Source organism: Anomaloglossus baeobatrachus, chromosome 10 (assembly GCF_048569485.1).
Source record: "Anomaloglossus baeobatrachus isolate aAnoBae1 chromosome 10, aAnoBae1.hap1, whole genome shotgun sequence".
NCBI classification, from domain to species: Eukaryota; Metazoa; Chordata; class Amphibia; order Anura; family Aromobatidae; genus Anomaloglossus; species Anomaloglossus baeobatrachus.
The window spans coordinates 136,588,190-136,604,488 of record NC_134362.1 but is presented as its reverse complement, the minus strand read 5'-3'; the positions used below and the strand labels follow the sequence as shown (position 1 = coordinate 136,604,488).

The 16,299-nt window shown below is 42.4% G+C and overlaps 1 protein-coding gene across 1 annotated transcript in view; it reads left to right on the top strand.

The window, feature by feature from the left end:
- SMPD3 (sphingomyelin phosphodiesterase 3) overlaps nucleotides 1-16,299 on the top strand; it is a 429,346-nt gene that overhangs the window by 286,675 nt on the left and 126,372 nt on the right. The window contains exon 3 of the mRNA XM_075325680.1: nucleotides 12,645-14,198. Coding sequence (XP_075181795.1) covers nucleotides 12,882-14,198 — 1,317 coding nt within the window. The 5' untranslated portion in view covers nucleotides 12,645-12,881. The remainder of the gene's footprint in view (nucleotides 1-12,644; nucleotides 14,199-16,299) is intronic.

The following is a 16,299-nucleotide window of genomic DNA, read 5'->3' as shown; positions in this document are numbered from 1 at the left end:
TTTCTGGACCTAACTGTATATATGCAATTACTCAACTGTTAAATCACCAGACAATAAATAATTGAAAGACAAAACAATATATGCAACATATTCTGCCCCAGCACCCCTACTGGTCTTTGTTTACAGTTATTCCTGTAGAGCCAATCAGAGGCCACATTTACTTTTACATTTATTTGCCATACCTGCAGTCAATCATTGGCTGCAGCGGTCATGTGCCAGTAGAGCTCCTCACCACTGCAGCTGTGTACACAAATTGTAAGTATTGTGTTTTGTTATTTTATTACTTATCTTTCATAGTATCATAGTATCATAGTTTTTAAGGTTGAAGGGAGACTCTAAGGGCGGCTTTGCACACTACGACATCGCAGGTGCGATGTTGGTGGGGTCAAATCGAAAGTGACGCACATCCGGCGTCACTTGCGATGTCGTAGTGTGTAAAACCTTTTTGATACGATGAACGAGCGCAAAAGCGTCGTTATCGTATCATCGGTGTATTCTCCGACATTTCCCATAATGCCGGTGCAGAGACAGGTAAGATGTTGTTCCTCGTTCCTGCGGCAACACACATCGCTGTGTGTAAAGCCGCAGGAGCGAGGAACATCTCCTTACCTGCGTCCCGGCTGCTATGAGAAGGAAGGAGGTGGGTGGGATGTTTACATCCTGCTCATCTCCGCCCCTCCGGTGCTATTGGCCGCCTGCCGTGTGACGTCACTGTGATGCCGCACGGCCCGCCCCCTTAGCAAGGAGGCGGGTCGCCGGCCAGAGCGACGTCACAGGACAGGTGAGTGCATGTGAAGCTGCCGTAGCGATAATGTTCGCTACGGCAGCTATCACAAGATATCGCACGTACGACGGGGGCGGGGACTATCGCCCTCGACATCGCAGCATCGGCATGCGATGTCATAATGTGCAAAGCCCGCCTTAGTCCATCTAGTTCAACCCGTAGCCTAACATGTTGATCAAGAGGAAGGCAAAATAAACCCAATGTGGCAAACAAGTTCCAATGAGGAAAAAAATTCCTTCCTGACTTGACATACGGCAATCAGATTAGTTCCCTGGATCAACACCCTGTCATAAAATCTAATATACATAACTGGTAATATTAAATTTTTCAAGAAAGGCGTCCAGGCTCTGCTTAAATGTTAGTAGTGAATTACTCATTACAACATCATGCGGCAGAGAGTTCCATAGTCTCACTGCTCGTACAGTAAAGAATCCTCGTCTGTGATTATGATTAAATCTTCTTTCCTCAAGACGTAGCGGATGCCCCCGTGTTCCAGTCACAGGCCTAGGTGTAAAAAGATCTTTGGAAAGGTCTCTGTACTGTCCCCTCATATATTTACATTATATACATTGTGATTAGATCCCCCCTAAGCCTTCGTTTTTCCAAACTAAATAATCCCAAGTTTAATAACCTATCTTGGCATTGCAACCCACCCATTCCTCTAATAATCTTGGTCGCTCTTCTCTGCACCCTCTCCAGTTCAGCTATGTCCTTCTTATATATCGGTGACCAGAATTGTACACAGTATTCTAAGTGCGGTCGCACTAGTGACTTGTACAGAGGTAGAACTATATTTTTTTTCATGAACACATACCTCTTTTAACACATCCCATTATTTTATTAGCCCTGGCAGCAGTTGCCTGACACTGTCCACTAAAGTTAAGTTTACCATCCACCCATACACTCAAGTCTTTTTCTGTGTCTGTTTTACCCAGTGTTCTACAATTAAGTACATAATTGTAAATTTTATTTCCTCTACCCAAGTGCATGACCTTACATTTATCTACATTAAACTTCAATTGCCACTTCTCAGCCCAATCCTCCAATTTACATAAATCTCCCTGTAATAGAAAATTATCCTCCTCTGTATTGATTACCCTGCAGAGTTTAGTATCATCTGCAAATACTGAAATTCTACTCCGCATGCCCCAACAAGGTCATTAATAAATATGTTGAAAAGAAGCGGGCCCAATACTGACCCCTGTGGTACCCCACTATGAACTGAGACCCAGTCCGAGTACGTACCATTAATAACCACCCTTTGTTTCCTATCACTGAGCCAGTGTTTAACCCAGTTACACATATTTTCCCCTATCCCCATTATTCTCATTTTATGTACCAACTTTTTGTGTGGCACCTTATCAAAAGCTTTTGAAAAGTCCATATACACAACATCCACTGCATTTCCCTGGTCCAGGCTTGAACTTACCTCTTCATAGAAGCTGATCAAATTAGTTTGACAGGATCGATCCCTCATAAACCCATGTTGATACTCTGTCATAAGGTTATTTTTCTTGAGATACTCCAGTATAGCATCTCTAAAGAAACCCTCAAGGATTTTACCAACCTTAGAGGTTAAACTTACCGACCTATAATTTCCTGGCTCAGTTTTTGTCCCCTTTTTAAATATTGGCACCACATTTGCTATGCGCCAGTCCTGCGGTACCGACTCTGTTATTAAGGAATCTGTGAAGATTAAAAATAATGGTCTATCTATCACAGAAATCAATTCCTGTAGTACTCTGGGGTGTATGCCATCCGGGCCCAGAGATTTGTCAACCTTAGTGATTTCGAGGCGGCGGCGTACTTCCTGCTGGGTGAAGCAGGTAATATTCAAGGGTGAATTTATGGTATCACTGGTCATGTCATCTGCCATGGCATTTTCTTGTATAAAAACCGTAGAAAAAAAGTCATTCAGCAGATTGGCTTTATCCTCATCCCCTCCACCATTTCACCAAGACTATTTTTAAGGGGGCCAACACTATCGCTTTTCAGTTTTTTACTGTTTATGTAGTTAAAGAATATTTTAGGATTATTTTTACTTTCTCTCGCAATGAGTCTCTCTGTCTCAAACTTAGCTAACTTAATTTGCTTTTTACATATTTTATTTAATTTTCTATAATTATATAATGCCTCATAACTACCTACCCTCTTTAATTCTTTTAAGGCTTTCTGTTTTTCTTTTATTGCTTCCCTTACAGCTCTATATAGCCATAGGGGTTTCCTCCTATTTCTAGCATGTTTGTTCCCATAGGGTAAATTTTCTGCACAAGCCCTATTCAGGATGCTCATAAAAGTCTCCCATTTGCTTTGTGTACTTTTATTACTTAGTACATCATCCCAGTTTATTGCACTAAGATCATCTCTCAACCGTTTAAAATGTGCTTTCCTGAAGTTTAGTGTCCTTGTAGCCCCTCTACTATATATCTTACTAAAGAATACATGAAAACTTATTATTTTATTATCACTATTCCCCAAGTAACCCCCAACTTGTATATTTGATATGCGGTCTGGCCTATTGGTTAGTACAAGGTCTAGTAGTGTTCCCCCTCTTGTGGGGTCCTGTACCATTTGTGAAAGGTAATTATCTTTCATTGTTATCAAAAATCTATTTCCTTTGCTGGAACTGAAAGTTTCTGTTCCCCAATTTATATCAGGATAGTTAAAGTCCCCCATAATAATTACCTCTCCGAGACTCGCTGCTTTATCTATTTGCTTTATGAGGAGATTCTCTACCTCTTCCATAATATTTGGCGTCTTATAACACACCCCTATCAGTATTTTATTATTCATTCTCCCCCCCCCCTTATCTCCAACCATAAGGACTCTACATTCTCAGTACCCTCACATACAGTGCCTACAAGTAGTATTCAACCCCCTGCAGATTTAGCAGGTTTACACATTCGGAATTAACTTGGCATTGTGACATTTGGACTATAGATCAGCCTGGAAGTGTGAAATGCACTGCAGCAAAAAAGAATGTTATTTGTTTTTTTATTTTATTTTTTAAATTGAGAAAAGTTTATTCAGAGGGTCATTTATTATTCAACCCCTCAAACCACCAGAATTCTGTTTGGTTCCCCTAAAGTATTAAGAAGTATTTCAGGCACAAAGAACAATGAGCTTCACATGTTTGGATTAATTATCTCTTTTTCCAGCCTTTTCTGACTAATTAAGACCCTCCCCAAACTTGTGAACAGCACTCATACATGGTCAACATGGGAAAGATAAAGGAGCATTCCAAGGCCATCAGAGACAAGATCGTGGAGGGTCACAAGGCTGGAAAGGGGTACAAAACCCTTTCCAAGGAGTTGGGCCTACCTGTCTCCACTGTTGGGAGCATCATCCGGAAGTGGAAGGCTTATGGAACTACTGTTAGCCTTCCACGGCCTGGACAGCCTTTGAAAGTTTCCTCCCGTGCCGAGGCCAGGCTTGTCCGAAGAGTCAAGGCTAACCCAAGGACAACAAGGAAGGAGCTCCGGGAAGATCTCATGGCATTGGGGACATTGGTTTCAGTCAATACCATAAGTAACGTACTCCACCGCAATGGTCTCCGTTCCAGACGAGCCCGTAAGGTACCTTTACTTTCAAAGCATCATATCAAGGCTTCGTCTACAGTATGCTCATGATCACTTGGAGGACTCTGAGACAGACTGGTTCTAGGTTCTCTGGTCTGATGAGACCAAGATCGAGACCTTTGGTGCCAACCACACACGTGACGTTTGGAGACTGGATGGCACTGCATACGACCCCAAGAATACCATCCCTACAGTCAAGCATGGTGGTGGCAGCATCATGCTGTGGGGCTGTTTCTCAGCCAAGGGGCCTGGCCATCTGGTCCACATCCATGGGAAGATGGATAGCACGGCCTACCTGGAGATTTTGGCCAAGAACCTCCGCTCCTCCATCAAGGATCTTAAGATGGGTCGTCATTTCATCTTCCAACAAGACAACGACCCAAAGCACACAGCCTAGAAAACCAAGGCCTGGTTCAAGAGGGAAAAAATCAAGGTGTTGCAGTGGCCTAGTCAGTCTCCTGACCTTAACCCAATTGAAAACTTGTGGAAGGAGCTCAAGATTAAAGTCCACATGAGACACCCAAAGAACCTAGATAACTTGGAGAAGATCTGCATGGAGGAGTGGGCCAAGATAACTCCAGAGACCTGTGCCGGCCTGATCAGGTCTTATAAAAGACGATTATTAGCTGTAATTGCAAACAAGGGTTATTCCACCAAATATTAAACCTAGGGGTTGAATAATAATTGACCCACACTTTTATGTTGAAAATTTATTGAAATTTAACTGAGCAACATAACTTGTTGGTTTGTAAGATTTATGCATCTGTTAATAAATCCTGCTCTTGTTTGAAGTTTGCAGGCTCTAACTTATTTGCATCTTATCAAACCTGCTAAATCTGCAGGGGGTTGAATACTACTTGTAGGCACTGTATGTTGTCACGCAGGATGGGTTTTAAGGATGATTTTACATATAGACACACACCTCCCCCTCGCTTATTTGTACGGTCATTCCTGAATAGGCTATAACCCTGTAAATTAACAGCCCAGTCATAGCTCTCATCCAGCCATGTCTCTGATATCCCCACTATATCATAATTTTTTTCCAACAATATTAATTCTAATTCCTCCACCTTATTTGTGAGGCTTCGGGCATTAGTGTACATGCACGTTACGTATGACTCTGTACCTATATTCCTGCTTACTGTATTGACTGTCCTAACCCTTCCCCCCGTACCACCCCCAATTTCATTACTTGTGCCCTGGTCACTATCTGCACTACATTCCCCTTCTATAAAGTGAATGTTTGATTTTTTATTATTTTTTACAAGTCAAATTTCTGAGCTAAAATTTATAGAATTGATGGTGTGTGTTGTGTCGGTTAAATTCCACATTGGATTCTTCTGCCGTTTCACTAGATATATTGAGCGAGGTTAATTGAGTATTCCGTGATTGAGTATGAGAGATGAATGACAAATGTGTGAATGATCTAGTCAAGCAGATCTGTTAACTCTTTAAGGGCACGTTCACATGAGTATATAATACAGACGTGTGCTGACCTACTGGTTTATTGAATCTACTGATTCCATAGACAAATGACTACAGTTTTTTCACACGGACCAAGTGTTGGTGTAAAAAAAAAATCACAGCATGCACTATTCTTTTCAGAGTCTTGAGATCTAGAGGCACGTAAAAAAAAAATGGATTCCATAAGGATCATCTGCATGGTGTCCAAGTTTACAGATACAATGTCATACTGTATTTCATCATGTACATCTTGATGTATAAAATCAGATGTCACATGGATGTCACACAGAGGGCATTTGGATGATAATATGGATGAAAAGTGTCCAAGTTTTTATGGATGAAATGATGAGATGACTTTCCATATGCTCGTCTGACACTGGCCTAAATTTCAGCAATAAAAATCTTGGCAAATCATGCTGCAATAATGACTTTTATATTTTAAGAATTCAATCTTACCTTACATAAGTGATATTCTCTGGCATCTTAGATTGTCTTATGGCTATGTGCACACAACATCTTTATCAGGTAGAATCTAATATATAAAGCTGAGTGTATGTATGTGTGTGTATTTGTGTGTGTGTGTGTGTGTGTGTATGTATTTCTAGTAAAAAAGGAATCCACACTGTCACATTTACAATCATGAAATTTTGCACAGTTTCCTGATATGACTCAGGGAACATTATAGACTATGTTTTGAGGGGAAAATTTACCCCCCGCGCTATACAGTTACTCTCCAAAAAAACTGCCTCCATTAAAGTGAATGGAACTGAGAGCTACTGGTTATTAATAGGAACTGTGATTGGTTGCTATAGGCAAGAAAGAACATTCTTAGTAAAAGAAGCTTATGTGTGAGATAATATGATTTCTGTAGAGAGATTGATAGAGAGAGAGAGAGATAGACAGACACAGACAGACAAGTACAGACAGACAGGCACAGACAGACACAGAAAGAGGCAGACAGGGAAGGAGACAGACAGACAGAGGCAGACAGGGAAAAAAACAGAAACAAAGAGACAGACAGAGACAGACAGGGGAAAAAAGACAGACAGAGAAAGAGACAGACAGGGAAAGACACGCAAGGAAAGAGACAGACAGAGGCAGACAGGGGAAAAAGACAGACAGAGAAAGAGACAGACAGGGAAAGAGGCAGAGAAAGAGGCAGACAAGAAAAGAGACAGACAGAGAGACAGGGAAAGAGACAGACAGGGAAAGAGACAGACAGGGAAAGAGACAGACAGGGACAGACAAGGAACGATACAGACAGAGACAAACAGGAAAAGAGACAGACAGTGAAAGAGACAGACAGGAAAACAGACAGAAAGAGAGACAGATGGAGACAGAGAGAGCCAGACAGAGAGAGAGATAGAGAGGGACAGACAGAGAGATAGAGAGGCATTGACAGATAGAGACAGACAGACAGAGCGATAGAGACAGAAAGAGACTGGAAGAGAGACAGAGAGACAGTTACTATCCCGGACAACGCTGGGTACTACAGCTAGTCTGAAAAAGTGCTAAGTATACCCTGAAAAGTAGGAACATATTCATTTCTATGTAAGAATGTCTTGCTCACACTTTTAATCTTTTGAACATCTATTAACTAATTCAGGTTTCCAAAGAAACCAAGGTGTTAAAAGAAGATAGCTGACCATTCTTCAGACCTTTTCCTCTTGGATGAGATGCATATTTTACAATAGTTGTTAATGAGAAGGCTCAAAGTATGAAAGTATGAATAGATGTTACAGTATGTATCTTTTTGAGTGTTTCACCAGCATTTTTACTTAAAAAAAACTACTATCAGTTTCTTAATTGTTGAATAAAGTTAAAAAAAAGTTCTGGAAAACAACAGTAAAAGACAAAAACGATAGAGAATGCTCAAAGAACCCACCAGCCACCAAACACATAGAAAAAGCGCTCAAGAAATAACAAAAAAAGATGCTCCAGAAACAAAAAATGTTGACTTTTCCTGTCATGTTTTCCTCTATAAAAACTAGGAAAGTAGTCATATGTGCTTAATCTAAAGGCCACTTTACACACAGCGACATCACTAGCGATGTCGCTGGTGAAAGCACCCGCCCCTGTTGGTTGTGTGTCTCGGGCAAATCGCTGCCCGTGGCGCACAACATCGTTAGTCCCCGTCACACATACTTACCTGCCTAGCGATGTTGCTGTGGCCAGCGAACTGCCTCCTTTCTAAGGGGAAGGTTCGTTCGGCGTCACAGCGGCGTCACTAAGTGGCCGACTAATAGAAGCGGAGGGGCGGAGATGAGCGGCCGGAACATCCTGCCCACCTCCTTTCTTCCTAATTGCCAGCGGCCGCAGGTACGATGTTGTTCCTCGTTCCTGCGGTGTCACACATAGCGATGTGTGCTGCCACAGGAACGACGAACAACCTGCGTCCTGCAATAGCAACGATATTTGAGATTAGAACGACGTGTCAACGATCAATGATATGGTGAGTAATTTTGATCGTTAGCGGTCGTTCGTGCGTTTCACACGCAACAACGTGGCTAACGAGGCCGGATGTGCGTCACAAATTCCGTGACCCCAACGACATCTCGTTAGCGATGTTGTTGCGTGTAAAGCCCCATTAAGGCAACATTAATACTGTTCTGTACATTGTCTCTTCAGGGAGGAAAGAGATGAACTCTAGTGACGCCTATTGGAAGTAACAATCCTAAAAGTCAAATTTGGCCCTTTAATGAACCTTTTCATATGTCCTAGGTTTTATGCCAGATCAGAACCTCAATTTGCAGACACGGTGTTTCGGGATGATTTTCCCTCGTCAGTGCAAAGTATAAGGTGTGATCTACTTTTCTTTACTAAGACATTTTTTAACCTTTTCGTACTAGTGACCTTAGCGGCTCCCTGTACTTATTCTCACAACTCAAACTCAACCATAATATATTACATTCAATACAAAAGAGATTATAAATTAAAATATAAAAACCGGGAATTTGCAGACTTTTTCCACTGTCTGCATAGATTGATGGATGTTTGCAGCAATCATCTACACATCTATCCTCTCTGAACAGAACAGGCCTAGCTGTTACAGAGTTCTTGCCTCAGGGAGCAGACACCTCCAAACACAAGCGGAAGAAAGGTGCTCAGTTAATCTGCACTTCTTCTTTTCAGTGGAGTTGTCACAGGAAATAATGGTTATTGTTCTGTCTTGGCAAAGATAAATGGCTTCTGGCTAAAACCAGAGTTAATGGAGTCCCATGGAGAGAACGCTTCTTGTTTAGGTGAGAGGTGTCATCTCTTCTTTCACACTGTGATACTGGCATAGATAACACATGACAGTATTTCCATCTCTTGGCAGAAAATATACTTCATTCTATATTACTAATGGGCATTAAAAGCCTGTTTACAGCCACCAAAAATGCTACTACTGGAGGTGGGATGCACAGGGCTAATTTTACACTAAGTTCTGCAGGGGTGTAAATACACAAATAAGCCATATTCAAAATACATGGGAAACAGTTTATAGATGACTCCTCCATTCTTTTCCATTTTGTTTTACATCACTCCATGGCAGAAATGTTCACGTTTGTTGCTTTTGAAGCGCATTATGTGAAATCTCTGCTTGTAGACCAACTGGCTGTTTGTTCAGAGTCTTCCCTGAGGGCGTGTACTCCCGCTTCCAACTCAGACTCTCCAAGTTCGGCAGCGTCTGAGAGTGCTAGGCTGTTAGATTAGCGTCTGAGGTGTGATTGGCTGGACTTGGGAGGGATAAAAGGGCACACACTCACAGAACACTGAAGAAATATCCCGTTGATCTGCAAGCAGAAATTTACTATAGAACACTCAGAAAACAAATCTGCAATGGAGGGATGCAGTTTAAACTGAAAAGAGCAGGCAAATCAGGGGGGCTCGGGTATTTTTACAAGGTACTTAACTACATTTTTGGCACAAGTGACAGGTCCTGTTTAATTACATAATCTAAAATAGTATGTACATTTGTCTGAACTGTGCTGATTGTCATCCAACTGAAATTGATCTCCATTTTTTCTGAATTGTAAACTGGTGTGTGAATAATATATTATGTTTGCTTTGTATGTATTGTGGACAAAGAGAAATGATGTGCCTAGTGGGCGTGCAGCCAAGCAACTTTACCATAAACAGGAGGTCCTGTCAGGGTCAATTCTACATAACATTAATGTTCAATCATAGGCAGGAGTTTGCCTGCAGCTCTTCGCGGCGGCCATAGATGCTTGCCTGGGAGAGCAGTATTATTTTTATGTTCTCACTATGTACAAACAAATTAATTATGGTTAAAAAGATCCACAGTATTATATAGTATCAGCTAAGATAAGAGATTTTAAAAATCTCATCTTCACACTGCAGGTAAATTGACATGCTTGGTGCATTTACTGCAATGCCGCGCATAGAGTGAAATTCTCAATACTTGTATGTAACAGATTTGGATTTTGATGCAGAAACTCACCAGAAATGCTGCATCAAGGTTTTAACCTTTGAGGCTGTGCTTTGTTGTTGGCTGGTCTGTCCACTGAGCCACAGAAAATACATCTTTTCTCTGTGTGTTTATTCTTCACTATCCTTAGTTTGATCTGTTAGATTAGCAGATCCTTTCATTTACTAATTTGTCTGTCCAGTCACCTTTTGGGTGCAGCTATACCTTCCTCCTGCTGGTATTTCCGGCTGGTGATATTTTCATTTGGATGTCCAGCCATACTGCCATTGTTTTATGCCAGTCAGTGAAAGACCAGCTAGGGCGTTTTCTCTCTGCTGTTTATGCTTTTATGCACCTATTATCTGTTTCTTAGCAGGACGTAGATGATATATACTCTTGCAGTTTTTACCTTATCCTTTTTTAATGTTTCATGGTTTGTTGTTATACCCTTTGGGAACCTTTTCTATCACCTCACTTGTTCCTTTCTGTAGGTATATTGCACACTGCTTTGCCCTCCGGTACCTTAGGAGGTACGTGAAGCATTTGATGGCTGTTCAGACAGCGTTGGTCTTAGTTGCCACAGTGTAGTCTGGGGTTCGAGCCATTTCAGTCCATGTACGAACGACTATGGACTGCGGGGCCAAGTAATCTAGTCTGTATAGGAACAGGAGAGAGTTACAATATGTTCAGTGTTTTACCAATTTATCCTGCATGCGTTTAATACTCGTACACAATCATAACACACTGTGCAACAAATCCATCTCTATGACTCGATTTGACTGAATTATAATACTTTCAAGTACAAAACTTGGATGGTGTGTTACCCATTGGAGTGTAGTAGAGGAAAACATGTATTGTTAAAATGTCTGTCATGCCGTGTTCAGGTCTAGACTCATTAGGCTACATGGCAACATCAAGCTCTGTTCACACTGCTCCTGATGTCTTCTAGTTGTTCAGCCAGAGCTGGGTGTCGGCTGTTTAATGTTCTCTGTTCCTCAGTCCTGCAGGAGTTAATTCCTGGGGAACTCTACTAGGAGTTCAGGTTGCCAATTGCCAATAAAAGTCATCTACTTCCTATATAAGATCCTGGATCTCACTACTTAGTGCCAATTATAGCTTCAGCTTTTGCTCCAAGTGATACCGGTCTTGTTGGTGAACCTGGTGATGGTGATCTTTGTTGCAATATTGAGTAGTGTGAACGTTCCCCTTTTGTGCGTTACTTCATTCCTGTTTTCTTTGCTCCCCTGGACACGTATTGTCTTTCATGTGTGTTTTGAGTGCAGTGTGTACGAGTTTCTGTTCTCCATTATCTGTGTTGTTTTGTTATTGGGTTTACCGGCCTGCCCCAAGGGTAGGGTAGAGGAGGAGTAATATCAGGCCGTGGACAGGAGTCAGGGTCGCGTTAGGTGCTTGGACATGGCTACCATCAAGCCTACCTCCAAGACAAGGGACAACGAAGAGTCTCAAGTCAGAGGGCCTGTCTAGGGTCCCCTGACCTGTCACTACATACTCTGTGATAATGTCCTCAAAGTTGTACCCTCCGAATTTAAAGTTTTAGGACATGGGTAATACATGACTGAAAATTGCTTCTATGCCAAAGCCTAAAAGTGCAACAACCGACTTACAAGGGTTTTCTCACTAATAAAGTTAATTTTAGTCAATATGTATTAGAATAACTGTGTTTTAAAAAGGTATTCCTGTGCTGTGATAATCGTATATATATGTGTCCCTGCTATGTACTGTGTAATGGCCGTGTCGGACTGTACGGGGACATGGTCTGATCATACCACATCTCCTAGGCCGGGGAGGAATTAATAAAGTATACAGACATTACAGCATAGGATTGCAAATAATTCTTTCTTTGAGGAAAAACATTATTTAAAAACAGGCAGGGAAATGTTTTACCTTACAGGAAAATCAGTTGTGATCCCGTGCTGCATACTTTTTTACATCCTCCCTGGCCCAGGAGATATAGATATACATATTTTGGATGTTTGCCATTGACCACATAATTGATGCTGACATATAAATGATTGTGTGCCATCAGTACATCCCCTCACGTGAACAGTCACCGGCATATAGCCTAATGGAAAATAGAAAGACAGGAGAGAATGATTCCCCAAAAAATCACATTTACAAAAATACTTTACATTGATTGTAAATTATTAAAGGAAGGAAATGAGCGCCAATCAACCACTTTATCATCAGTTGCAGCTGGCAATTTACCTACCAATATAAAAATACTTTTCAGTTTCTAGCTGCCATATTACATTTTACAACAGTTTCTGACCTATTATATAGGAAAAAGTTATTTTTTTTGTCCATTTCCTGATTATATTGATTTGTATGAGTTATGGTGCCTTTCTATTGTAATTAATCACATCTTTTCTTTTTTTTCTCACTCCAGAATACCAGATATGAAGGCTTCAATCAAGCAATGACACACTTCTTGTCCCAAAAACATTCATATCCTACATTTCTCTTTGATTCAGGTGACATGTCAAGGTGATATTTGACAGAACAAATTACTCCATTTTGGAGGGGGGTTTGGAGGTGGATTTGCCTTCTGCCCCCTTTATTTGTATATTTCCTCAAGAGTGGCATTATGCAGAAGCTCCCATGAAGAGGCCACTACTGAGCTGAGATGGTTTTGCACACTTCCCCCTTTCCCAGCAGCTTCCTGTCATTCCTCCACTCCCTGTCTTGGGCACTAATTTTTCCCTGCTTTTGGCTTGGAGATCGTCTCCTAGCCTCATTTCTGCCAACCACCTATGAGAAACGTCAGCGGTCAGATGATCCCTGTTACTTCCAGGCACTTTGTATTATCATCACTACCCCAATATACTTGGCCTTGCTTGTCTCCTCTCTTCCCTTTGCTTTTATTGGATTTTTTATTTGGTCACCTCTCCAAGCTGTTCGTAGGCCCTATATCTACTCTCGATTACAAGACAAGGCCAGGGCCAGTGGAGCAAAGCTGCTAACAGATTGGAGGGCCACAAGCAGTGCTAAAAGCTTTTGCTTTGGCTCTGCTAATGTCTGCCTGTTGCCGGACTCATTGGCCAGGTTTACTAACCTCTTCAATACTCAGGCCAGGGCCAAAGAAATTGGGAGGAGAATTCGGAATGGCGCCAGTAGACCTCAAATCAAGATTTACATAGACTCTCCAACCAACACATCTATCAGTGCTGCAAGCTTTAGTAGCCTGGTTTCTCCACAGGGCACAGATGTCACCCACCGAGCTGTCAACATGGGCATGAAGAGAACTACATCCATGGAATACAAAGTTGAAAATTTGGGGGAAAATAATGAAGAGGGAAGGGATGGAAAAAATGGTGGGGATATGGGTGAAGGGGAAGATGCATGTATTATTCGAATCAGTGGTGAGGATCACATATCTGACACGGAGACTGATGCTATGAGTGGACATGTCAATGTGGCCTGCTTGGCTGAAACAGAACCAGACTTTCAAAAAAGCCCAACCTCTAACCATAAGCACAGGGAAGGGGATGGTGGAAGTCTGGACAGTTGCACCACTTCCCGTGAATCATTAGTCAAGAGCCGGGTGGCAGATGGAGCTACTGACCAAAGCAGCATTAATAACAAACTTCTTTACAAAGCATCCATCATTAAAAAAGCTGCAGCCCGCAAAAAAAAGCATACAGACGATATCCTTGACCATGAAATCTCTGCCTTCTTTCCAGCCAACTTGGACTTCCTTTGCCTTCAGGAAGTATTTGACAAACGGGCTGCAGAAAAGTTGAAAGAACAATTACATTATTATTTTGAATATATTCTGTATGACGTGGGGGTCTACAGCTGTCATGGCTGCTGCGGCTTTAAGTGTCTGAACAGTGGGCTCATGTTTGCTAGCCGCTACCCCATACTGGACGCTACCTATCACTGTTATCCCAACGGGAGAGGAATAGATGCGCTGGCCGCCAAGGGAGCTTTGTTTATTAAGGTGAGTCAGTGATGTGCACTTTACATAGACTCCACAGTAATGTTTAGATGCTGTCACTGCTCTGCATATCACTTACAGATAGCAGACTTCCGGACGCCATTTGATACGGTGTTGGTTGTATAGACAGATACAAACTCATACTCAGATTGATGTATGTAACAACTTAATGAAATCTGAATACATTCATGATTGAATTTATGGAGGTGGAGGTTAAAATGTCCATGTATCAAATGTTTTCATAAATCCTTTTATAAGCTGATAAACATCATTGATCATCTTAATTATTTTCAGCCTCCGCTGCTCTGACCATAACTGCCTTTTCTTTCCAGGTTGCTTGAATTACTGGTGCGATATTTAGCATTCTATGCATGTTACAATAAGAAGACGTATTGTCGTGCTGCGTATTCACAGAGCAATGAAAGCTTTTTATTCAGTTGTTGAGATAACTATTGATTATATAAAATTTAATCAGTCATGCATTGGACAGTAATCGCAATGTTCCTGTGGAAAATTCAATTTTTACTTAATTTTTGTCATAAGGAAGAGGCACTGCTGCTAAACACATTTATGTGGTTCACTTTAACTTTAAAGCTTACCTGTGCTTTTACACAAATCCTGCAGAAATGCATAATCTTCCAACCGTCATCCCCCTCAACAATATTTTGGGTGTACGCACCAGTCTAATATGTCCAGCAACTATCTGATTCCAATGCGCTGAGTGACTAGTTTCTAGTCATCAACATTTTTTCTGCCAGCACCATAGATTTTGGAACTATCTTTCGCCCAGTTCACATCATGCATTGTTTCTGTGTTATCCAATGCCTTTAACGCAAATCCCATGTCTCTGGTATCCTTGTTTGAAACAGGAAAGTGCAAGCAGAGAGAAAAAGCACCCCCCCCACACACACACATTTTCTATAGTCTGTCTCATTGCCTCCATGGGCTGACTGGCAAATTTTGGCATTGGGGGCAATCACAAAGCAGTGGCCTTTGAGTTGCGGTGGCTCCTCTCTGGCCTGCTTATGTCTGGCCGCTGCTTTAAAGCAGCAGAGGTAACAGGCTGTACATAGATATGGTAACAGAACTGAGCTTACTATATAAATACAGGAACAGAAGGCAATAACTGTTACGCTCACCGAGGAGCAGCGAGCGTCCGGAGGTGGACTCACTGGACCGTGCTCCGGACTCCCGTGAGAAGGCGACCAGCAGCAAACCCCTATACAGGGACTGTGCGGTGCCTCCCCAGAAGGCCTAGAAGCATGGCAGCCAGGAACCAGTAGTAGTAGTCTGTGTACGGCCAGGCGTGGCTCAGGTATGACGTCCGTGGCAGGCAGAATACAGTTGTGGCACCGGAGATGTTTACAGTAGGTGGGGCGCGGTGACGTCTACTGCAGGTAAGGCCGGTGACATCCACAGTAGGTATGGTACGGTGACATCCACTGCAGGTATGGCCGGTGATGTCCACAGCCGGAAAGGTATAGCAGGCACTATGGCGAGACAGAAGATTAGTAACAGGAAGATAATAAGATACAAACAGTAGAACACAGGGGCCTGGACACTAGTAATACGCTAGTAGGAGCGTTGCTCGGGCACCTGCTGCCAGGAGAGCTGAACCTAAATAGTCTTTAGGTAACAGGTGGCCTCTGAGGTCACTTCCAGATAATGAGGCACTACTGCTTTAAGAAAGGGGGCATGGCCTCGCGCGCAGCCTAGAGTTGTTCACTGCAGAATTGTGTGTGGACAGGAGACAGGAAGAGACTGCAGCAGCTCCAGGAACAGGACGCCTGACCCGGGAGTGAGCAGAGCCTGCAGAGCCATGGGACTGGTAAGAAGAAGCACGTCGCTGCCGGGGGCTGGGACCGGGAGTGCACGTGGGGACCATGCTGGGGCTGGGCAGATGTGAGGGAGAGCGCCCTCCTCGGGATCTGGCGGGACCAGGCCCAACAATAACAGCATAGGTACGGGAACAAAAGCAAGCTAACTACATCAATATGGGAACAAAATCAAGGTTACTACATAGATACAGCAACATAATCATGCCCTACTACATAGATATGGAAACAAAAGCAAACTTACTACATACAATTAGTACCAGAACTCA